The sequence below is a fragment of the Protopterus annectens genome, chromosome 9.part0, assembly GCF_019279795.1.
Source record: "Protopterus annectens isolate FY-2018-M chromosome 9.part0, PAN1.0, whole genome shotgun sequence".
Taxonomy (NCBI): Eukaryota; Metazoa; Chordata; order Ceratodontiformes; family Protopteridae; genus Protopterus; species Protopterus annectens.
In genome coordinates this window covers 539,194,520-539,221,135 of record NC_056743.1, presented here as the reverse complement: position 1 = coordinate 539,221,135, position 26,616 = coordinate 539,194,520, and the positions used below count along the sequence as shown (strand labels likewise).

Sequence of the window (26,616 nt, the reverse complement as noted above, 5' to 3'; positions counted from 1 at the left end):
AATAGAAATGTCTTTATTTTTTATATCTTATAATAGGAGCTGGTAATAGTGAAACCTTGCCTGACTCCATTCCATCGGCACCTGGTACACTGCCGCAATTCCAGGCTGAACCAGAAGATGCATACATCATCAAAACAAATCCCATCATCCTTCGCTGCAAAGCCACACCTGCCATGCAGATTTTTTTTAAGTGCAATGGAGAATGGGTTCATCAAAATGAACATGTGTCTGAGGAGAGCGTGGATGAAAGCTCAGGTAAGATGGAGCTGCATACAATCACTTCTGATAACCTGCTGAAATAGTTTATTGACTTTCTTTAATATGTTCACTTAGCTGACTTATGATAGAATCTCTGAATCTGTGAGATGCTTTCTGAAAACAGTGTCATGCTAAATGCCTTAGGGTCACTAACAGTTCAGAACTGCACTCATGAGCAATCAACAGTCTCTTTCACCTTGATTGATGAGTGAACCCTTTCTTAATGACAGAGAAATTTGTTCAAAATCTCACTCTCATCAATAATATAGAGCTGTGAAATAAAAAAAAAACTGACATAGCAAAGACCTACAGTGATGCATGTGGGCAAGGAAAAAAATGTTTAATTCTGTGACAAAATCTTTGTGATAGTGAAGCGTATAATAAGTATGACTGAAAAAATATTCAGTAGATAACAGTGAATATAGAAGAATAGGATGGTGTCAGTCATTTATGCAGTTGAAGAAGGTGAAATCATGTAAGATAAACTTTTTTGAATTGATCTGTAGTCTTAAAATGGGGGCTTTCATCAAAATGTTATTTTTAGAAGTAGTAGGCTAGGATCTATTGTCTTTCATCATAGTCAGCAATAAACCAGGTATCAAATTGTAGGCTCATGTCATCTACCAGTCTTCAGCCTGACCTGCTGAAATATGAAGGATATGCACTTTTGAAACTTGTGGCTAAATCACTAGGCCCACTCCTCCCAGTTCTTATTTGAATTCATTAGTTTCCTAGCTGGTTAACTACGGTGGTGGTGCTGCATTGTCACCTCACAGTAAGACGTTGTCCTGTTCGATTCTCAGCTAGAGCGTCTTCTGTGTGGAGACATGCATGAATGGGCGTACCTTCATTGAAGGTTGTACATCAGAGCAGGCAATTCAGTTTGGCAAAGAAATTCAGGACTTATATATTAAGGTATTAAAAAGAATTACCATTGTTTTTGCCTTATTGTTCTTTAGTGTATTTTTGTGGTTAAAAATGTGTAAAATAAAATATAATACTGAACAATATTATACTGATAAAGCAAAGATGTAATATTGTGAGTAGAACTTGATCGATGTATTTAATATCATGGATGATTTAAGATAACATGAACAAATATCCAGCACAGTAATATACATAGCTATCCAGTGAAGTGTTTTCAAATAAATTTTCTTGGCAGTTATGTGTGTACAGATGAGATAAGTAACATAAATAGTTTGGTACTCCAAGACAGAGACATAACTTTCATTCTCAGACCAATGTTTTTGGCAGGGGGAAGAATGTTGCATTTCTTTAGGTATATTGTGGCTGTTTAAAGAAATGGTACTTACGTATTATGGCAACCAGATTCTTTTGGTTGTGAAATGCCCCTACTTGAAAAGGAATGACTACATGAAACACTGTAAGGCATGATTTTACATTTCAAAGAGTGTGGATTACCTGCAGGAGCAGAATAAATGCCAAAAATCCTAGGGGTGTTTGGCTTGAATCATGCTTCGATTGTCATAGATGCTGCCTTTCTGATGAATGCAAGGTTTGGAGTCGTCAGGTAAGACTCCTTCACAGAAGGAAAACACAGACACTGGACATAACATTTTGGTAAAGTCATAGTTTTTCACAAATGTGTACACATTCTTGAAAGCAATGTGAGATCGCCCTAACTAATGGTTTGAAAAAGTGAGGGTGGATTATGGCGACACTAGGTTATGGGTTTCTTTGTTAAGGAAGAAGTCGTCAGTACCGATTTGGTTTGCTTTTGCGATAGTGGCATGGTCGGGGAGGGTATACTGAACTAATTTCTGATGTCATTACTGCCTTGCTGTGTTATGCGAGTCACAGGACAAAAATTACACAGCTGTGATTCCCACATGAAGGTAATGACCGACACTTTACAGCATTCGCTGGCCCAAAGAAGGAACATCCATCAGCCAGACTTGCAGGAAGCGCCATGGTGCCAGTAAACACCATGAAGAAACCACAACAGTGTGTTTTGCACTATGTATTGATAGCAGTCCAGAAATCAACCTGTACTGTTAAAGAAAACACACTACTTTACAGCTTGACAACATTAACAAACATTTTTCGTGAGCGGGAATCATCCGGTACTGCTGCAAAAATCTAGTTGCGATAATACGTAAGTACCAAAAAAATGATGCCCTGTGTTGCTTATCCGTGCCTTCAGTACAGTGTCATACATGTGTGCAGGCGCACACACACACACACACACACACACACACACACACACACACACACACACACACACAGATGCATGCACGTGCAGTCAAAACTAAATAGCTCAGTAACTGGAAACATCTTTCCTTATAATGATCAGTGCATTTATTTAATATTTTAGTTTGGATTGCGCTGTGTCAGAAATGCACGCAGCAAGGAAAGGAAATCATATTATTGAAATCCATTTCAACACATCACATTTCAGTGCAATTAGTATTTATGGATGAGAAACGGAGATTAGGTTTCTTATACCAGTAGTGCTTGGAAGAGATAACAGAGAGAGTTTTGAAAGGGAGTAAGTGAAAAGTGTCTTAAAAAGAACAATGCCATTTTTCATTCACATTTATATCAGTACTCAATCTAAAGAATTTCATTTTATGATCTTTATGCCTACAGCTGCAAGTTGAAATATCACTGAAAAATGTTTACTCTCGTCTGCATGACATCATTAAGGGTGCTTACCTCCTACTGCACAATGTTAACACGCATAGCAGAAGTTAAATTAAATGCTAATGTAATGTCACTTTTAAACTGACTTAAACTTTGAGTTGCCACTGTAAAGTGCTCAAGTGTTCATTTAAGTATGTGATTTTGCTGTAGGTTTGCAGACCATACCTGATTTATCTGAGACTCAATCTTGATTAAATCTGATATTTGATCTGGCTTAATCCTGATTGTCATGGATTTCTCTGACAAGGTTCAGAATTATCATTCTTTGTCACACACATGCAAATAGAATGCACATAAGCTTATGGCTTTCTGATTATAGTTAAACAAAGAAACAAGGCAGCTCCTTCTAACACGTATATTCAGTTTTTCTTTTTTTTTCACATTCTTACAGGAACACTATGCTCCTGAGAAGACAGCAGATGTAAATTTCAAATAACTGGAATGTCAAAAAATTTGTCATTGAAAGTGTATCAATGATATTAAAGATCATTTTTTTAAGTCAGATTCACATAAGGAAAATCTTTTTATTTTGCATTAACTGTAAAACCATGAAATAGTGTAAACAACTAATTATTAGTCATACTTTTTTAAGACCCTCTATCAGATAGTGTGGAAATGAAATAGTGCAGGCCTGCCTGTCAGATTATAAATGTCATTTTGGACTTTAAAATGTAAATAATTATGATTTTTAATTCGATACATAGACTGCAGAAGTGTTTTATTTTAATAAGTTGTTTACTCACTGCTTTCTTCAAAAGCTTCATTACCATACTATAAAAAGGAACTGCGAAAAAAAAAGATTCTGTTTCTGTATTTTTTTTCCTTTTTGTTATTTGGCATGGTTATTTTTGTGTTTTTTTTTTGTAAATAAATATATTTCTTGCTGCTGCGTTATACCTGCCAACCTCTTAGTACAAGAAATCTGGCCAAAGCAAAAATGGTGGTGGGGGGGGGGGCAAAGATCCAAAATAATGGACTGATTTTAAATACTGCATTTGTAAGGTTAGAAATTTTATAGAATAATGGGTTTTGCACTGACGTACCATTTTTATAGAATATAAAGTCTGAAACTCAAATATCTGCCATTAGTAACTGACATCAATCATTGATAATTTGCCAGAAATCCACAAATTTTATGAGGAATAGACCAAAAATATGGCAAAAATCCTGACATTCCGTGAAATTCTGCAGAGTTGAGAGGAAAGCACTACATCAGAACTACTGCTGTCCATTTTTCTTCTTCAGTTGATCTAAAAGGATTACACAAGCTTTCAGAATTCTAACTTTCAGAAAAAAAATTAAATCAGGATGATTATGTTATAGACATGTAGGACACTATTTCAACCTTGACAAATACAAATGTAGGTAGATGTTTTCTGTCATTAGACAACGGCATATGAAACACTGCTGTTTTCTTTTTTGTGCACATCTGAAATACTAATACGTAATCGGTTTTCTTAAAGTTAAAAAGTTTTCATTTCTTTATTTAACAAAGATTATAACTAATGCATTATTGTTCTAAAGAAGGCTACCCTTGAGGCAGTGAAGTGACTGTTACTATTCATTCTTTTGAAAAGAGACGCTGTGTGCCAATCAGCTGTCATACCATAATGTTAGTTGGCTCTCTGAGTGTCTCGTAACCGAGGTCTTAATACTACGTTAATAGGGCGATGCAGTGTCAGCACATTATCCATGCAGGCACTGTGTACTGTCACTGGTAATGTATGATTAGGAATTTCTTGGAAAGTACTATGAGTGTGCGTGTGTATATGTTACTTTTCTGTCAAGTCTCTGTTACTGCTGGTAAGGTAGTGTGCTTATAATGAGGTATGTGAAATTCTGGGGAGTTCATGATTGCAAACCTACTCTACAGCTGACATTCTGTAGCATACTTGGTTGAAAAAGGATTTCATTATTGCTCGTACATGTAGCGGATATTATTTGTATGCTTATAAAACCAATCTCCCTCTTGTGTACATATATTGATGGCAGTGATGCAAATTTGGACTCTGTAAAGCTTGTTACCTTGGCAAAGCCTGCCATCCATCACAGCTACAACAGGTAGCTCAGTGGTGCAGCAGTTAATGTTGTCACCTCACAGCAAGAGGTTCTCCAGTTCAATTTTCAGCTGGGTGCCTTCTGCATGTCCTCCCTGCATTTGCATGGGTTTCCTCCTGGTACGTCATTTTCCTCCCACATTCCAAAGACATGCATCTGGAGTGTTTCTTCCCAGCCCTCCACTAAAAATTGGTTCTGTCCTAGTCAGACTTTCCTGGTCAACAAATCTTAAATAAATACACAAATAAATAAAATAAATAAATAAATATATGTATGTATATATTTCCCTTGATCAGTAGTGCTTGTGGAAGTGTGATTCGATATAAAACGAATGGAGGAACTGTAATGCAGCAATGTGTGAACTGCTAGATCATCAAGTGCTGGACTACAATAAGTATGTTGTTAACAGCTCATGGCCTTGATCTTCTGTGCTGTTATACGTATGACCTCTTTAAAGCCATTGTCTTAGGTCCTCACAGAAGACTGATAGTTAAACTAAAGGAACCTAAAGTAGGAGAGAACTTGGCTAAGTGGACAGAAGGATGGCTGAGATGGCTATGAGGCAGTAGTACTTACAACAACCACCTCTAACCAGACAAGTGTTTAACAGGTTTTAAGATAAGTCATCTGAGGGACTGTTGTTCTTGGTATCTTTTCCCTTATCATAAGGGCCACTTAAAGCATGCTCACTTTATTTACAGAGAACATTAAAATAGAAAAAGGTCATTGGGACCTGAGTGAGCTGGAAAGTGACATTTAAGGTTTAATGCATGGAAATAAAGAAAAACTCATGTTTACTCTAAGAAACCAAACACCAGGTGCACATCAGGATATAACAGCATTTTTAACAAAATGGCAGCTTTAACAGTGTGCAAAATAACAGTAAAGGAAGAACAACATTAACAGCTACACACTAGAATTCTGGAAAATCAGGCTCAGTGCATTATGGGAGAGAGTATTTCTTAAAACAATAATGTTGTACAACACATCTTGAACTGGTATATGTATTCACATAAATAGAAGCATAAGGAAGCTATACATTTTGTAGTATGCAAAGTGGAACATCAACTGTGAGGAGTAACTCCAAAATTCATCATCAAAAAGACCTTAGTAATATGTTAAAAACAGAAATTAACTACATATACTGGTGTGATAGTAAGCAGAAATACGTTACCAGATATACACTGTGAAAGCTGCATCCAACGTAATAAAGAAATGGAGCTGTATCCTTGGATGAGTGACCATCAGGAGCCAAAAGCCCTATCCCTCTACTCGGTTTCATACAGACTCCTCAGAGGTGACCTCTGTCTGGTATACAAGGCATTCACGGACCCCACCTTTATGGGAGTGCTTCATATCCACAAGTCAAGCTCCACTCGAGTAACCCACAAGCGTGGCCTAAAACTGGTCTGTGGCATCAACAAGACTTGTTGGCGAGACAGATTTGAGTCCCAGAGACTCCCCCATCTATGGAATGGACTCCCTCTCCACGTCAAGCCGAGTACCACTTTACCCCTTTTTAAGCGCAACCTGGATAACTGGATGGGAAACAGAAAATATACCTCTGGGATTCCATCCATGTCCCTGCTGGACAGTGGCCTCAGATGTTGATTTGTCTAAACATGGACTAAACTCTTGGCTAGGTTTATAAGGGCCTCAGGGCCAATAGCCTAGTATAGCCTAGTAACCTCCTATTATCCTGTGAGCCTATGATACTCATCTAAGGGACTCTGGTTAAGCAGTAGCTGGAATATATGGTTCATTCTTTGTTTGCATATAGAGATATCAAGCTACTAAGTCAGATAGGCAGGTAACACAGCAGATTAAATTTATGAGTTGTTAGGGAGCAACTTGCTATAGTCCAGGGTTTGATTCTCTCAGCATTCTTCTGCCTACTGCATGACTCTGAGTAGTCACATAACTATTCAGTACCCAGGGAAATTGGGCTAGAATCCTTAGTGGTCTCTTGGACCACATGCCTGATAACAATCTAAGAACATAAGCAATTCAATAAGAAAAAAAGGAAGGCTATTAGGGTAGTGATAGAGAAAGAAAACAAGGGATACAAGGACACTATATGGTAACTAAATGTATTTTCATTTGAAGGTAGGTAGGTAGGTAGGTAAAAGGCGGTACTAAATTGTTACACAGGAAACATACCAGACAACGCAGTAGCATGCAGTCCAAAACTAATGAGAGAAGAGTCCTTCCTGAAGGCTTGGGAGAGGAAGTTTGATAAAAACTGGGGCCCCGAGGGGGGGGGTACTATCATAGTTATGTAATATACTGCGGTAATGAAATCCACAAAGACGTGCAGTTCTTGCAGAGGGATTAGAAAAGATAACCGCATGCATGCAGAATGTGGAGTCCACATACATGAAAAACAGTGAAAATCAGCTTCTATTTATCCTTAATTTCATTGTACAAGCTTTTTGTCTGCTATGGAGGATGCATACTACCTCACTGTCTGAATGTCTTATTCCTGCTGAATATTTTAGTTTAAAAAATGTGATTAAGGGGCCCTTTGATCAGGTATTGACAATATGATTTCAAGTAGCATTTAAATTCTGCTGTTTGGTGCATAAATATTCAGGTAAGTTTTTTATCTAAAAATATAAAATGCAAAAACATTATACAGGGAGATAGCACTGTGGATCTGAACTAGAATATCATTCAAATTTTAGTGTCTTGTGCACTGATATTCAAATAAGTTGTTAACATTAAAAAAAAGCAAAAATATTGTACACATATAATCACACCACTAAGGAACAACATTCGAGAAAAGCTCAGTATAGGAAGAAAACAACATTTCAGACATTTCTGATAGGGATTCAAAGGTTCTTTAACTAGGGAATAATAAGATTCTTTAATCTTGAGGTTCTTTAATTCTATTTATTTAGGTTCGTATCTAGTCTTATTGTTTTTATTGTATGGCCTTTTGGCACAGGTCATGGCTGAAAAGGGATTTTAGACCAGTATACGTATGCGATTAAAAAATGTATGCATGCATGTATGTATGGAAAAATAAATAGTTATCTTTTGAGGGTAAGGGCAATGGAATATACTCTCAAAGGAAGTTCACTTGTTCATTAGTAGGTCAAAAGCAGTTTGGTTTGCAGAGGGGTGATATCAAATGACCTTACAGTATGAGAACATAAAATGCTTAGAAGACCCAGTAAGAAAGTACATATCTGTGGCAGTGCATTTTACTGAAGCTATATACATCCACTCTGCAAGGTTTATTCTCATCTTCACATCAGGCTGTAGAAGTGAGGTAAGGGGCCAGCAGCACTTAAAAACATGATGACTATAGCCTAGGAGAAGGCAGAGCCGATGATTATCAAGAACATGGAGAAAAATGATTCAATAATGAATCAATAAATAATGGTTAACTTAAGACTTAATTCACTTCCAGAAATGTGAGGGACTCTGCCATAATGCAATTTCTGTTCTAGATGCTGCAATTAGTGTCTCAGGCAGGTTTGTTCTCCAGTAGCACTACATCTGCCAGTGTTGGTAGAGTCCTCATATACAGAAACATTGTTTTTCCTTTGCTTGCAAAAGGGTTCTCACATTATGTCAATTATCATAGTATCCACCACTCTAACATTTATGCTGATGAGCTGTTTAACAATGCTTCTATTTAACTGGCACCTAATCAAGAGAAGTCGCAAGAATACCTACTCGATTATGCCTCAGCTAGACCTGTGACTCAGGGTGTGAATTTGTTCATCGTTACATGGAGAGCTAGGTGAGCAGTGCCAATTATTAAAGGGTCACATGGTGTGTTCATAAAAATCCAACTGAAAAACGCATAGTTTCCAAAACAAATACTGAATGATCTTTAGCTGTATGGTACACGTTGCCAAACTAAGGTACATTACACTAATTTATTAACTAGGAACTCACTATACATAAATGGTGGAAGGAAGAGAAAATAACATAGAAGTTTTCTCAAATAAAGCTGCATCGCTAAAATGAGAAATGGGTACAACATTGTAAACCATCAGTTCTTAGATACTGCTTAGCACAAACCTAAAAGGGCAGCTTAGGGAATTTATTATATTGCTATATTATTAATGACTTAAGGCAAAAGTACTAAAAACATGGAATGCAAACTGTATTACACAATGTGATATTTAGGCAGTTTTTTTTTTTGATGACAGAAGACAAGAGGAATTCAAGTCTGTTCTCTAAAATACCTTATTATCAGCAAAGTGAGTTACTTGCACAAATGAACGCATCATTTAAAGTTTTCATTAATTCCAGAAATACTTGTCATCACTGTATTTCAGTACTACTTAAGAAATTAGTACATACAAAATAAAAGAAAACACAAGGTCACTCAGTAATCCTTGACACTCGATGTATTGAATGAAAAGGTAAATGTCTATGACTTCAAAATGACCGAAGATAGAAGACGTCTATGGAAAGATGCAGCAAAACATTAAAAAAAAATCACTAATTTATAACATCAACCAGTAGCAAGACCTCTGTTACACATTTGCAGGTCCAGGGATATCATAAACATCTGCTTATGGTATCTCAATCTCCTTTTGCAAAATAAACTGAACATGTCAGAGGGATAGGTGTATATCACGGAGAATACAACTTCATGGGAACAGTTCTCGCCTCCATATAAAGAAAAGAACTTTGCTTACTCTAGTTAAACTTAATTTGAATGAAGATGTAGATAAAACAGTGGAAACAGAACCACCACAATGAAAGTATGTATATCAAAAAAAGTAAACTTTTAATAAAACAAGCGCTTTCACGTGTTCAAATACACGCTTCTTCAGGTTTAACTAAAAACATTTCACAAATGCTTATATATACAACCCTCAAGTCACAAATTGACATAATTAACATATTAATTAAAATCAATTAACCAATTTAGTTAATCAAAGCAAGATGTAAAAACACTGTATATTTAACAAAGCTTTGTGCGTCACAAAGACATCAAAAACCTTAGTAAGCTGCATCAGAACGCTATAAAGATATATTGACATCTAAAAAATGTATATAAACTACACTATATATATGTGGAGATAATATATATATACATATATGCAATATATAAAAATAACAAAATAAAGTAAAATGAAATAAACATCCATCTACCTATGAGCTACTAGAGCTGCTCTGATACTAACATTTTGATTTATACCAGGCTCAATGTGGGCTCTTAATTTAAAAATCCAGCCTAATTCAACTGATTCAAGATAATTAAAACTATCACCCCCTCGTCTATTTAATTTAACAATTTGCAAAACTCTAAATGAGAAGACATGTTCAGGGTAAGTGGTAACATGTTTTGCTAGTGCATTGGTAGAGACTGACTTCCTGATGTCATAGATATGATTATATATCCTCTCCTTAAGCTTTCTAGAGGTCATACCCACATAAAAAGCTGTACATTTCATACAGGTAGCCAGGTATATTAAATTGGTGCTGTTACACGAGGCATAGAATCGAGGGGTGAACATATAAACCATGCTAGGATGTACAAAATCTTGTTCCCTAGTAATGTACTTACATAGATTGCAATTATTACATGGATGCGTACCATAATTTATACCCCTTGGATTCTTATCCAAACCTTCATTGAATCTCTCTATACAAAGTAACCGTTTCAAATTTTTGCTGTTCTTATACCTAAAACAAGGAGTACTCCCTAGTAGGTCAGGAAGGCGTTGATCTGTTATTAGAACATTCCAGTTTTTCTTTATAATCCCTGTAATATTCTTGTTATCATTAGAATACCTGATGGTAACAGCCAAACGGCCTGACTAGGTTATGTTCAACCTCCCCATGTCTCTATCTTTACGCCATATCTTTCGATTGTTATAAACTTTACTGCCTTTCGAGATATCAAAAGGACTACATGCCAAACTTCCCCTTACATCATTTATGACCTCTTTTGTATATCCTCTATCTAGAAAAAGTTTGTCTAAGAGTTTAAGTTGTAATAATCTATCCACAGGATCTCTACAGATATTACAGATATTACTAATCCTGAGATATTGACTCTTAACATTAGGAAAGATAAAACGAGGATGCATGCTGCCAAAATGTAGTAAGGCATTCCTCCAGCAGGTTTTTCTATAAAGTTTGGTTGACAATCCTGCCCTCTCATTCTTACTAATAGTTACATCTAAAAAGTGTATTTCATGTACGGAAGTTTCCATAGTAAACTTCAGAAAAGTTGTGGTAGTACCTAGGTAGGATATAAATTCCTGTAACAAGTTCATATCAGCATCCCAAATGATTAGAATATCATCTACAAAACGTCTATACAACCGGACATGCTGGAAAAAAGCCGTGTTAAAGACAAACCCCTCCTCCCAATGGTACATCACCAAATTGTCGTAGGAGTTGGCGCATGGGGTGCCCATAGTGACACCCCATGCTTGCCAATAAAGCATGTCCTGAAACATAAAAACATTGTTGCTAAGAACTATATCCATCAGGGTACATATCAAAATCTGTTTATCATTGGTGTACCTCTCCATGGCATGTAACAATTCCCTTAAAGCCTCCAACCCATGTTCATTAGGGATGGCAGTAAACAAATTTCTTACATCCAAAGTTACTAATATACAGGAAGAAAAAGATTCATGTTGTGTCTTCAGCACATCAAGATCATTCAACAACTGGTGTGTATCTTTAAGAATGGTGGGTATACTTCTAACTAAAGGACCTAGGTTACTCTCCAAATAACAAGATATATTTTCCGTAAGCCACCCTTGTCCAGATACTATAGGTCATAAGGGCGGGGGATGAACCCCTTTGTGTATCTTGGGAAGGCCTTTGATGTAAGGAATTACAGGATATTCTACATGGAAATATTCAAAAAGCTCATAAGATATTTGCCTGCACATGAGGAGATCATATAGTTCATCACATACTCCCTTTATAATCCTATCAACATCATCTTTCCTAATCCTAACATAAGTATCATTGTCATTTAATAGCTCTAACATCAAACAAATGTAGTGGTGTGTATCCAAAAGCACCACCCCCCCACCTTTGTCAGCAGGTCTTATCGTTAAGCTAGAATCCCGAATAAAACTATTTAGCGAACATCTCTCTTGTGTATTCAAGTTAAAGAAAAGACATTTCTTGGTTTTATCAGAAAAATAATTATAAAAATCTCTCTCACATGCCCGTATGAAACATTCAACACTTGCAGGCATATTAGGGGTAAAAGTACTTCTGCGTTTAAAGGCAAAATCACATGAATTATCAACTGTTACCTCATTACTGAACAACAATTTTAAAGAAATTAACCTCCCAAACATACGTATATCAGTCAAAAGCTCTGTAATGTCACTTCCTTGAGATGGTATAAAAGAAAGTCCTCTATTTAACAAACCTAAGTCCGAATCACTCAGTTCATGACTTGATATATTAAAAACCAAGCCATTCAGTTCTTGTTCTTCCGCCTTACCTCGACAAACTCTCCTGAAAATTTCCTTTTTCGTCGGCCCCGGCTGGTAGAGCGTGTTTGTGAGGCCCCTCGGTACTTCATTGGAAATTGTAAAAAACGATCTAGGGCACCATTAGTCGTCTTCGGTCTAGCTCCATTCAATCGAGCTTGCTGGTTTGGTGGTGGCGTGTTCCCATGCTGAGTAGTTGCTTTGACACCACTCCCACTCGATGACATCATCATTGGCTCGGTTTCACCATTACTAACTTCCACTCCCAGACCTTCATTGCTTAAAGGGATATTATCATTATTCAGCTGCTCATCAGTATTAAGTGAAATCACACGGTCATGGTCTGAAGCAGAAGTATAGTTCATACGGCCACTCCTCGGCCAAACAAAGACCTGACCAGTGGTGAAATCTCTATAGTCCCTTTGCAACTTCTTATGCTTGGTTAATCGTAGCTTATCACTATATGCAACGATCTGTGTATACATATTGGTCATTCTTTTTTCAAAGAACTCCCCTTTATAACGGAGTTGTATATTGGAATTTTGATTCTCTACTTTTTTAAGTAAGTCAGTCTCAATGGGAGAAAAGTAATAGATCAAAAGTCTCATATACTGATAGCTTAGATCTAAATTCAGCTGTTGCCACTTTTTTAGCAAATCAGGGTGACTATCACCATAAGTAGGCATACAGAGTACACGCATCCCTCTAGGGACAATATGAAAATGAAGGCAAGCTTCCAAATGTTTCCGCTGCCAGGTTAGTCTCTGTAGCCTATATAGATCATTCTCAAGGTCTCTTACCTTGTTGTTAAAGTCATTGACATTGTCCATAGTACCTGCAGCAGAGGATGGAATTGAATGAAACAGTTCCATATGCAGTAGCGGGTTAGCTTGTGATGGTAGCACTTCATTCCATCTGCGAAGAGAACTGCTACCTTCAGGGTTATAGTCAAGTTCCAATTCTGGAGTCTCCATAATGTGTGTGTAGGTAGTCGTAGCCAAGCACAAAACAAACCACAAATGAAGGAACGAAGAAACAATTACCCACCAAAGGTCCGTTCCACAAACAGAACCGAGCAAAAAAACAAAATGTAGATAAAACAGTGGAAACAGAACCACCACAATGAAAGTATGTATATCAAAAAAAGGGAAAGATGCAGCAAAACATTAAAAAAAATCACTAGTTTATAACATCAATAAGTAGCAAGACCTCTGTTACACATTTGCAGGTCCAGGGATATCATAAACATCTGCTTAAGGTATCTCAATCTCCTTTTGCAAAATAAACTGAACATGTCAGAGGGATAGGTGTATATCACAGAGAATACAACTTCATGGCAACAGTTCTCGCCTCCATATAAAGAAAAGAACTTTGCTTACTCTAGTCAAACTTAATTTGAATGAAGGGGTGGGTAACCACAAATTCACCCCTGTTTATCACTCCAGTCCCTCATGGGTAGAAGAAGCATGCAAATGTTCTTACATATTCTTCTTTAGCCCATCTCTGGGTTATTTGTATGGGAAATATAAGGGTTGAAAACTACTATGAGAATATAAGACTAGGCTTCCTAAGATCTTCATAAATCAGTAGCCTTTTAAGTACCTATGAACCAATGAGACAATGTATATTTTAGATTAAACCTAGCAGTACTAAAAACTGAAGGTTGGTCTGATGGTATACATGCCTGCTGTCCACCTGTGCTGCAAACCATTGAAGAATGAAGAAGTGCTTTGGGTTTGGGATGAAGAAACAAACAGGTGATGTCAACTTCTTAGAGGAAAGGGGCAAGATTTTATCTTAGCCAAGGTACCCTCTGGTGGAAACTGAAAAATGAAGGTGTGTGTCCTCTGCTGAGGTGGATGATGTAGCAAACACGCTATGTGCACATGCATGGGACTGTGATGCGATTCACAGGAAACATCACTGCATAGTTTACTTGCTGATTAATTGCATAGCATATTTTGATTTTTTTTTACTTGACCACGTGAAGGCCCATATGCCTACTTTTACCATCTGGAAATACACTGCTCTGCTGGTATCTATGAGGACAGATAATTTTTGAATCTTGAAGAATATATTTCTTCAGCAAAAGGACAGGACTGTGTGCAAGAGAACTCATTTACATACCATTTGATAACTGGGTAGATAGACTGAGTGGGAAACCCTTTTCAGCCACAACCTAGCAGAGAAATGCAACCTGCTTAGGAAGATTGCAAGTCAGCCAGCAGCACACATCTGTAAATCTTATTTTCTGTAGTCTGTATTCTGTGCATATTGTAGGTATAATAAATGTCAGAATGATTCAATGGGAGTCTAGTTTGTGAAGAAGACCATTTTTGCCCAGGGTCATTATAGTTGTTGGGGAGAGCAAGTGAGAAATTCTGTAGCAGAGTTTCTGTTGAGAAAATAAGCGTTATTAATGATACTGTCAGCACGGGAGGAGACGATGAGCAGGGATTAATGGTAAGGCCTAAGTACTTGTATTCAGGCAAAGCAGATTAATATTACATTAAGCTCTGAACATTATTATGTATTTCCTCTGAGTTTATGGACATAGAAAGCTTTGTGGTTATCCTTTGCCCGAGAAGCTATTTTCCATCAAATTTAGCCTTTGAAGTATTAATTAACCCTCTTAAATGCCTGTTTAGAGTGGTCAGGTGGCTTTTAATATGTATGGCTTTGTTCCTCCTACGCTTGGCCAAGCTTTTTTTCGTTATTGTATAAGCGTTTGATGATGTGATTTCACCAGGGTAGCTTGTCTTATTCTTAATGTGAGTTGGCATAGCTCGGTCTATACAGCTATCAGTGTGGCTGTACAGAGATTTTGTAAATAGCTCAGTGTATTCTATTGTGTTTACTGGGTTTAGCTGTGCTTGGAGTTTAGCCAAGGTGTTGCTTAGTAGAGAGAAGTTAGCCTTGCAATAGTTCTGAATGTTTTTTGATTTTGCTGCATCCCCGGATTTAATTTTTATTTCAAGTAATACTGCCTTATGGTCATATCTGCTCAACGTACAATCTGATTGGAGTAACAGATATGACCGAATGTGTGTGAGATTCTGGATTCTAGTCAGCAATTTTGAGAGAAAAATTTTGTTACAAGCATGGTCAGTTTACATGCTTTTTGCAAACAATAGGACAATCCCAATCTAGTGGTGTTTGAGAAGAAATTCAAGTCAGAAACAAATGGGACCAATTTAGTGTGTGCCAGTCAGTAACAAGAAAGGCATGTGTATGTGTTTGTGTGTGTGTAAATACCCCTTTGTAGTTAAGTAATCTAGTCAGGGTCAAACCCTATACCTTATCATGGAAGGGAAAAGTCTTAATCCTCCAGTACAACTGCTAAGCCTACTTCAACTTCTCATTTTTTTTTTTTTTTTATGTAGTATTGCACTAAGGATAACAGTCTGTCAATGACAGAGACAGACTTTCATAATTTTGTGATTCATAAATGCATGTTGATGCAAAGTTAGAGTGCTCTTATCCTTCTCCACTTTTGCAGAATATCTCTGACTTTGCCTCATATTTATGCCCTGACCTGTCCTTAAGTAAATCATTACCCAAACAGTGCTCTGGGTCAGATGGCATTTTTGGATAGGCTCCTCAATAGTCCCCTGGACTGCAAACCTAGTAAACTATCAATGAACCAGAGTAGTTAAGGTGCAAAGGAAGGAAACTGACTGTAGTATAGGTTCCTCGGTAGGTACTAGGCTATTGGCTCTAGGGGCCCATATAAGCCTACCCAAAAAGGTACCGTGGCATTCGCCACCCAAGAAAATTATTTTCCTGTGCCCCTGTCGAGCAGAGACACAGATGTGATCCCCGGGGTGAATTTCCTATATCCCATCAAGTCATCAAGATTTTTTCTTGAAGAGTGCAAATGAGCTTTGTTTGATATATATAGGTAGTTTGTTCTGAGTATGAAAAGTCTCTGAGACAGGAATCTATCCCTCCAGCATGTTCGGTTTATTGTGGTGACAAGGTTTAGGTCGCTAGAGCATGTAGCTTGGAGGGATTGGGATTTCTTTAAGTGGAACATGTCCAGCAGCTCTGGATTTGACCTAGCTTTGTATGTTAGGCAGAGATCGTCTCTGAGTAGGTGATATGCAATGGAGTAAAGCTGGAGTTTTTTGAGACGGTCTGCTTAGGGCATCTGTTTGAGGCCAGTAATCCTCTTTGTGAGGTATTTCTGCTGCCTTTCCAGTTGTTGCAGATGTCTTGTGAGGTACATACCAAAAGGGGGTGTTGTACTCTATAATGGGTCTAATGAGTGACGAGTAGAGGAGAACAAAGACCTCTTTTTTCCTGGATGAGAAACCATTTGTGATGAGGTGTGCCACGTAGATGGATTTCCTGACTACTGTGGCAATGTGATTATTAAAGGAGAGACTGCTGTCCACCTGTGTCCCATAGGTACAGAGTTTTTACCAAAGGGCATGACAATGTACTTTTTGGCATTGAGCTTGCGGCCATGGCTTTGACTCCAGGCATCTGTCTCAGTGAGGCCATTTTGTAGGATGTCCACATCGTTAGGAGTTTTGATTATGGCTCCTAGTTTGCAGTCATCTGCGAACTTCATTAGCCAAAGACCTTCTGTGTTAGCCTGTACTTCAGAAAAGTAGATACCACACAGGAGAGGACCCAGGACTGAACCCTGTGGTACTCCACTTGTCACTAGTCTGAAGTCGGATTTGGAGTCTGCTACTTTCACAGTGTGGGTTCTGTCAGTGAGCCAGCTGGCAACTCATCTTATGACATAGGGATTTATAACTAGTTTAGTGAGTCTATCTATAATTCCAGAGTGGGGGATTGTGTCAAAAGCCTTGTCGAGATCTAGATAGGCTGTGTGAACCACCTTACCCTCGTCTACGGCTTTGATGACTGCTTCAAAGAAATCTGTCACGATTAGAAGACATGATCTGCCTTTTACAAACCAGAACTGGATGGGGTCCAGAGTTTGGAGATTACCAATGTCTTTGTTTATAATTTCCATGATGATACGTTCCATGGCCTTGCAGACCAGGCTCATTAGTCTAATGGGGCAGTAGTTCTTGAGGTCCGTGGTGGCTCTACCTTTGCGGAGTGGGATAACCATCGATGTCCACCATTCAGTGGGCACAAAGCCTGAGGTGAGGCCATGATTGAACATGATGCTAACGGGGGTGCCAGTTCATTCTGTAGTTCATGTAGAATGCAGCCTGAGGTGTTGTCAGGTCTCATGGATGCTGTCTCCTTGGCATTGGAGAGTGTGGATTTTACCTGTGCAGCCGTGATTACAGGAACTTTGCATTCTTCCGGTATAGAGATGTGCCCTTTAGGGGTGAGAGGGGGTATAGTTAGCAGTGAACCTATCTGCCAGGATGTTGGCAATATCAGTTGGTTCTGTATATTTAGTGCCATTGTGCTGTAACTCAGAGCAGATCTGAGTGTTGCCATTGAGATTCTTGACATAGCTATAGAATGCTTTGTGGTTGTCTTTAGAATCAGTGACGATTTTGTTTTCCTAACTAGCTTTGGAGGATTTTATGAGGGATCTCAGCTTGTTACTGAGGCTGACCAGGGAGTGCCTCCAATCATGGGATTTTACTCTTTTTTGCAACAGTTTCTTTCTTCTGTTGTAGAGTTTGTTTATAGCAGGGGACCATCAGTTTGGCTTCCTTTTTTGGAGGATAGCATATTGGTTATGTTAGGGATAGCACGATCCATGCACTTGTGTAAGTGCTTATAAAGTGCATTTGTGTAGGATTCAGCAGTTGTACCTCTATTGTCCATCTGCATGGGTGTCGTGAAGTTTGCCACTTCTGTCTTAAGAAGCGTGAAGTTGGCTTTGGAGAAATTTTTTTATGGTGGTTTCCCTAACGGGGGTGGGGTGAGATGTGGATGTCTAGGGTGATTAGCTTGTGGTCTGATCTGACCCACAAGGAATTGACCTCTGGTGTGGAACACTGATCACCCATGTTGGTAATGACCAGGTCTAGGATATTGCTGCCCCTGGTGAGGGTGTGGATAAGTTGATCCAAGGCATTGGAATTTATGAATTCCAGAAAACTTTGAGCAAAAGAGTTGGTACGAGTAGTTTTTCCATTTAATGGTGGGGTAGTTGAAATTGCCTAGTATTAGCATGTTGGGTTGTACCCTAATATTTTCCAGTGTATCAAGAAAGGAGGAGTGGGAATCCTGGGGCATAGTGTGGGATCTGTAGCAAGTTAGAATTTGGATTGCGGTCTTGCCCAGAGTTACTTGCACTTGGATAATATTGGATGCATTATGCTGAGCAACTAGCCTGAGGTGTGGATATCCTTAATGAATATGGACATACCTCCACCTTTAGTGTTTCGGTCCAGGTTAGGTGGCCAAAAGGTGTGGTATGAATTATAATCTAGGTAATGCAGGGGTGATCTCTGGAGCCTTGAACCAGGTCTCTGTCACTGCACAGATGTCAATGTTCTCCATTTTAAAGAGTGCCTCGAGTGAATGCATTTTGAGGTTTAGACTTCCAGCATTGAGTAGTATTACCCTCAGATTTTGCTTGCTTGTCCCTTTTACAGTGGTGAGTTTGTCATTTGAACCTTGCCTAAAAAAGGCACTATAGGGGTGGCAAGAGCCTTAGCCAGTATCCAGAATCCAAAGGGTGACATTTGCAGGCCGTATCTGGCAAAACACAGTGGTCTGTCGATAATGTCATCCCAGGCAGACAGATACTGGATCCCCTTAGAATGCATCATCATACAAACCATGTTCATTGGGTGTTAGCCTTTGTTTCCCTGTTCGTTTGAATGCTGACTGCATGGTTATTATTTAGCTGTGAATAAATTTGACAGCATTAACATTTTAACAATGAACAAGTAAACAAACACAGTAATCTGGCTAGTTTTAATCTCACTATCACATGTGTTGTGGAAAAAACAAAAAAAAAGCAAAGAAATTAGCAGGCTTAAAACTTCGTTGATGAGCTCAGTCACAATAATTTCCAAAAGTCATGAAACCCAGGTAGTGTTCCAAAGCAACAAGCCTTTATTCGTCACAGGCAAGTGATCCTCAATAACAGAAAATCAGAAATATTTTAACAACGTTAAACATATCAGCTTTTATATACTTAAAAGTAGGTGTGGAAATACATTTTTATTTCACTTTTGTGTGTGTGTGTGTGCGTGCAAAGTTTTGAAATCTGATGATGTCATTTGTGGATGGTGAAAATACCAAGTTTGTGGAGCTACAATACATCTACTGGAGTGTGGTTTGGTTCTTTTCTTGCAACTCCGTTCATATTTATTAGTTTTTTTACCCTTTGGGTTATTTGTTTTGGTTTTTTACAAATTTTGAAATGCAGTGTTACACTTAATACAGATTATTACTGATATGAGCTGTTACAGTGATACATCCTGTATTATGAGGTTTGATTCCCTTAGCCTTCATTTGTCCTTAATGTGACCCTGTCAAGTTACTTCACCAAACATTACTCCTGGGATACTCTTGAAAGGGGACACTTGTGTACACACTGTTAGCAAATGCATTACACTTTTTTTTTTCTTTTGTTTTCCGGCACTCTTCACATAGAAGCTTATTGCTACTTCCATGTATGCTATTTGAGTATGACTCTCAGCATGGCTCTTATAATTTAATGGTGTGTCTGATGCATTTTCAGTAAATGTGAGTTTCAAGGAAAGAGATTGTTACAATTTCACATTCTAAGTCTGTTTTCAATGTGAGAGTGTTTTGTTTATATGGCTTAGTGTTTTTTTTTCTGTATAATTTGAAATAAAAGTTTTATCCAAATCTCTGTGATAATTATAAAAGTAACAAAGAAGAAAATAATATACATGCTGAAGAGTTTGGATAATGTTGATTGTAACTGGGGAAAGACAGTTAAATAATGGATATTGCCACTGGGGGCCTGATTTGTTACCCTGCATAGGACTCTATTTATCCCTGATCTGGCTTTCTTGACTTTCGAAGTATATTCTGCAAAAAAGTCAGACCTTTATGGAGTAATGTCAGTTGTGATTGCTGTTCTTGGTAACAGAGAAGACGCATGGAGGTCAAAATGATATATAGGCATCCTGCATGCATGTAAGTCCCCCCCCCCCCAAAAAAAGGTGTATTGTAGCTTTATTAATTGCACTGAAGAGTTAATTCATGAATAGGCCTGGATTGTGTGATATAGTTCAAACACGTTAGGAACTGTAATAAATGTCTTTATTTTTAATTACCTGGAGTCGTGCTGAACAAGTACCAAATATCTCTGTTTTTCCTTAATTTGCCAAATCTTCTTGTATCTTTCAGACTAATAGTCTTCACACACTGTAAGTCTGATAAAGGTGGATTATTATGAAGTAATTTAACAAGCTCTAAATGAGTCTTATACTGATGAACTGAACCAGACTGAATCATACTTTCTGTTATAACCCTGAACTCAGAATTGATCATCTCTTCTGTAATGGCAGAATTAAGACAAATTGTACTGTTTTTTGTAGTTTCTGGACTTTTCCTGACTTCTGAATAGCTGTACTCAGTCTTCTGAGTTTCTAAAATGCACTTCTATTTATTTGAATTAGTGGACATTTAAACTTACTTCTGTACTGTGCCAGGAAGCAGGCAAAGGGCGTATTAGGTACATGCAGTACAGAGGGAGGTAGTAATGGGGGGGTCACTGTAACAGGAACCAGGGAATGATAGTCTCCGCTACATGCAGGACAGAGAGTCAGTATTTGGGGAAATCACTGTGACAAGAACCAGGAAATGACTGTGTAAGGTACATGCAGTATAGAGGGAGGCAGTAATGGGGGGGTCACTGTGCCTGGAACCTGGGAATGCAACGCAGCCCATAAGGCATAACAATAAAGCAAACATACTAATCATTGGCGACTCAGTTGTGAGACAGACTGATGTCCCCCTCACCAGCCCTGACAAGGAGAAGCTCACGGTCATCTGTCTGTCAGGTGCCAGAATCCGCCACATCAAGCATCCACTTAAGTCTCTCCACAACAGGTACAACTATGACTCCGTCATAGTCCATGTTGGTGTGAATGACGTGAATCATACCTCCCTAGACTATATGAACAAAGACATGACTGAGCTCTTAGAGTATGTATCCCAAGCAGGTATGATCCAAGCCCTAAGCACTGTCCTACTTCACCAAGAATGATACCACAATACCAACAAAAAATAATTGACTTCAACAGTCAGCTTAGTTTCTGCTGTCTTTCCAAGAGGATCCAGTATCTGTCTGCCTGAGATGACATGCCTGACAGGCCTCGATGCTTTGCCAAAGTTGGCCTTCACTTTTCACCTCTGGGATTCTGGATCCTGACCAAGGCTCTTGCTTCCCCCATTGTGTCTTTTTTAGGCTATGTCGCAAATACAAATCTTCCAACATAAAAGATCTGTCAAAAAGTAAATTGAATGTCATACTGCTTGATTCTAGGACCCTTAACCGGAAAATGCACTCACTGCAGGCTCTCCTCACACTGGAAGATGCCGATGTCTGTGCGGTCACACAACCTTGGCTCATTGTTCTGGAGAGCACCGATGCCTTACAAGGGTATAACTCATTCCATACTTTCTGATGTCAAAATGAAGTTGGAAAGACTAAGGGTGGTGGACTCTCTGTCTTCATTAAGGACAGGCACACCTCCAGAATGGTTTACCAGCATGATGCACTGGAATAACTCCAGGTGCAACTGACAGTTGGCAAGACACCCATCCAAGTTATAGCCATCTGTAGAGCCCTCTCAATGATGCAGGACAACCACTCCTCCTACCCAGAACTACTTGACTCCATTAAGGTACCCCCTAACACCCTGATCCTTTATGAGTTCAACTACCCCACCATAGACTGGGAGAACTATTCTTGCACTAATGCACTCAACCAGTGATTCCTTGAATTCATCAGTTCTAACGCACTAGACCAGCTTGTCTAATCCCCCACAAGGGGAGATAACATTCTGTACTTTGTTCTCACCAACATGGATGACCACTGCACTACTCCATTAGAATGTTCTTCCCTGGTGAGATCAGATTATCAATCTGTCTCATTCGAAGTCTCTATCCCACCCAACCGTCAATCCCCCCAGCCATAACCAGGCTAAAAAACTTCTTAAAAGCTGACTACAACCGCCTGAGGAAGGGTATCAGTAGCTTCACACCACTTCCCCCCCTCAAAGGACACAGACAACTATGCTGAACAGTACACCACTGCATTATACAAGCACCTGTACAACTGCATGGACTCAGCCATACCAACAGGACTAAAATCTGCTCCTCAAGGAAACACAAACCTGTCTGGTGGACATCTTCTCTCAACAGGCTTTACAACAAAAGGAATAAACTGTTGTTCAAGGGTAAAAAGGAACAAATTCCACATTTGAAAAACTCCCTCCTCAGTGTCAACAAGCAAATTAGATTACTAGTGTAAACCTTGAGAGCAAATTATGAATTGAAACTAGCCTCGAAAACAGAGGGAAACCAGAAAACCTTCTTCAGTTACATCAGGAGCCTCCATGGCAAAGCCCAGCTTTGCTCCGAATTAGTACTTAAGGGTACCACTTACACAGATCCTATTGACTTAGCCAACCTGCTAGCTGATAGATTCAGTGCAAACTTCATACCCCTATTCCCCCAAAGGTCCATTCAATATCCCTGATACTTGTCCCCCCACCTCACATCTTTGAAGACCGTGTTAAAGGCCCTATCTAAGGCAAGGAATGCAACTTCCATGCGACCTGATAGTATCCCAGGCTGTATTCTGCACCATCTGCAGACGAATTAGCTTCTAAGTATTAAGCCTAAGTACTGGCTTCATTCCAGAAGGGTAGAGAACTGCAATTATCATCCCCTTGCACAAAGGTGGTGCAACTGCTGACCCAGGAAACTATTACCCCATTAGATTGTCAACTCTGATCTGTAAAGCCATGGAGCATATTATTATGAATCTCATAAACAATGACATAGGCAAACTCCAAGCACTTGACCCAAACCCAACTAGGATTCGTCAAGGGCAGAGCTTGCCTGTTGAACCTGGTTGACTTCTTTGAGACTGTCAACAAGGCCCTGGATGAGGGAAAGTCAGTACATACAGCTTGCTTGGACTTGGCCAAGGCCTTTGAGATAATCCTCACTTAAGCATCATCAAAAAGCTAACACAACTTGGCATAAATCCCTATCTTATCAGGTGGGTTGCCAAATGGCTTGCCGATAGGACCCACAAGGTCAAAATGGGTGCCTCCACCTCTAACAGCAGACCTGTCACAAGTGGTGTTCCCCAGGATTGTCCTGGCACCCCTACTGTTTACTACTTCTCAGAGGTCCAGGCAAAGACAAAGGGCCTGTAGCTGACCAAATGTGTGGATGACTGTAAGTTGGGTGCTGTCACTGACTCCCTAAATGATGATAACATACTGCAAGAGGTTCTCACAGCAACAAATAACCAGTGCCAATGTCATGGCCTTAAGTTGAACACAAAAAATATATTATCATACCAGTCAGCAAAAACATGGCCCCTACTGATTACCACATCAACAGCAATCCCCTAAGCACATAACCTGTGGTGAGAGACCTGGGTACTTAGGTTGACAGCACTCTTTGCGTTTGACCATCATGTAGCGGCAGAGGTCAGAAAAGTCTTTTACTTAGTTTACCTCATAAGTAAAGGGATCGTATCCAGAAGAAATGAGGTTATTACCTCTCTGCACTCCTCCCTCATTAGACCAATAGTTGAGTATAATGCCCCATTTGGTATGTACCTCTCCAAATACCTGCACCAACTGGAAAGGCCACAGAAATACCTCACAAAGGGAATCCATGGCCTGCAATACTTGTCCTGTGCAGACAAGCTCAAATCACTATCACTCTACTCTGTATCGTATAGCTTGCTCAGAAGTGATCTGTCTCTTGCCTACAAGACAATATCGGACCCTGCCCTTCTAGAGATGCTTCATATCAATAAGTCTAACTCCTCACACATTATCCACTCGAAAGGCCTAAATCTAATATGCGACATCAACAAAACCTGCTGGAGAGACAGGTTTGTCTCCCAGAGTCTACCTCATCTTTGGAATAGACTTCCCATACATGTCGAACAGGGTACCTCGCTGACCGTCTTCAAGCGCAACCTTGATGAATGGATGCGAAACCACAAATTTGTCCCAGGGGTTCCACCTGTGTCCTCATTGACAGGGGTAACAGGTGCTGACTGAGGTTTCTTTTTGGGGGATAAGTTCTTGGCTAGGCTTGTAAGCGGCCCAGGGCCAGTAGCTTAGTAATCTCCGATGATCTTATGATTCCACTCAATCTTCTGACTATCCGAACTGAACTTCTGTACTCAAACTGCATGTCTCATCCTTATTAGTGCTTGGGTCTGATGGCTATTTCACTGATATTATTTGTATCCTGCAATGAAACATTGCTTTTATTGAAACTGCACTTACTGAAACTGCATGTAAAATGTCAAATATAAAATGAAGCTACAGGCCTGTTTCAATATGGCAACATTGCTAGGCTTATGCAAAGAGAATACTGTATTCATGTAGGATTTATTCAGGTAAAATTATATTTATGTCAAGCCTATTCTTACAACTGTGCCTGAAATCCCTAAACTAGGATTTGCTTCTGTGATTACTTTATAAATCTGTTACTACAGACTGCAGAAGATGCCATAGTGATCATTACACCTAGTATAGCAACTATAAAGCAATTACTCTTCATCTGGTAAAGAAAGTTGCAGTTTTAATTTTAACCATTAGGTTACACTCCGGTACTCATGACTTGTTAATTGTTTGCAAATCTTCTGGTTGAAGTCTTTTAATTTTATGATTTAATTCAATTGGACAATTCTTTCAAATATTTTTTTAGCTGTTATTATATACTCTGTGTGAAAATTATCTTTTTCATAGGTTCATAGGTTGCTATTAGACTAAAGACCACTAGGGCCCTTACAAGCCTATCCATGCACCCCAAACCCTTTGGGTCTAGAGTATCATGGGTGTCTATACTGGCGGAGTGTTAGTATGGAAATAACTAAGGATTTGTAGGGTGTTAGGATAATACTTTTCTTATTGATGGCACCTGCCTATAAGGGACATGGGAGAACAGGCTTGGGGTAAAACTATGGTTTCTCATCCAATGGTCAAAGTTTTGTTTGAGTAGGGTCAAGGATAAACTCTGTTTACATGGATTGGAAGCCTATTCCATAGAGCAGGGATACATTTGGACACATAGCTATGTTGTTATACCCTATAATAGCATAATTAGCATTTACTCTATTAACTTGTTTCTGTAAATGTTCAACTAGATTGTATAGTATTGGATTTTTAAAAGTATCCATTATTAGTATCTATAGAAAATTAAAAGTATATTTTCCTTTTAAATTTATATCTACTGCAACAGTAGAAGTCTACATTTTAAATCTATTTCTCAAACTTTCTGTATATTTACCTTTTACATTTCTATATGCTATATATTGCTATTGTAGAAGTATATTTACTAAAAGTTTTGTTTTCTGTGTTCCAGATTTGAACCTTTGCATACCCTGTCTGTATTTTTTTTAACTTTGTTTTATGTACAATAATCATTATGTAATGAACACTAGATTTTGTAACAAATGAAGTCTGGCCTGTCACGCCTTGAGTATACTGAATAACTATTACTACTTCTTCTTTAGGTAATTGCATAATTTATTAGCCTGTTATAGATAATTCTCTCACTTTACCCTTAAAACTAATGACTGAATAACATAAGCTGTGTTCCAGCACTGAGCCAATTCTGCAAAGTTTGATCTGATTATATATGCATACTATTTATCCAGGTTGTAGAAACTGTTTAATAAGTGTATTGCACTGGACATTTAAAAAAACTGAGTATGGATTTTATTTTCTGAAATCTGAAACTAAAGTGATAAATATAGTTATACCTATTTATACTGAACATCTGAAATAGTTCTGTATAAATGTTACATTCTGGAAACTAACCAAAATAACAATAAAGGAATGCTTATTTTCCCCAGTAGCATCTGAACACAGATGAAAGCATAAACTGAAATTTAGCATTTTTATACAATTTTCTGAAAACATTTCTTAAAAATTAAAATTCACCTTGGAATACTTCTTGTGACTTCACGAATTTGCATGGATATACTTCTAAAGTTGTATCTATATTTTGCTTGCTTCAACTGTAATTTAATCTGTATAACTGCACATCTTCAGTA

The 26,616-nt window shown here is 38.5% G+C and overlaps 1 protein-coding gene across 1 annotated transcript in view; it reads left to right on the top strand.

The window, feature by feature from the left end:
- Positions 1–26,616, top strand: part of UNC5D (unc-5 netrin receptor D) — a 3,101,373-nt gene that overhangs the window by 1,019,155 nt on the left and 2,055,602 nt on the right. The window contains exon 2 of the mRNA XM_044083087.1: positions 37–255. Within this exon, the coding sequence (XP_043939022.1) occupies positions 37–255 (219 nt within the window). The remainder of the gene's footprint in view (positions 1–36; positions 256–26,616) is intronic.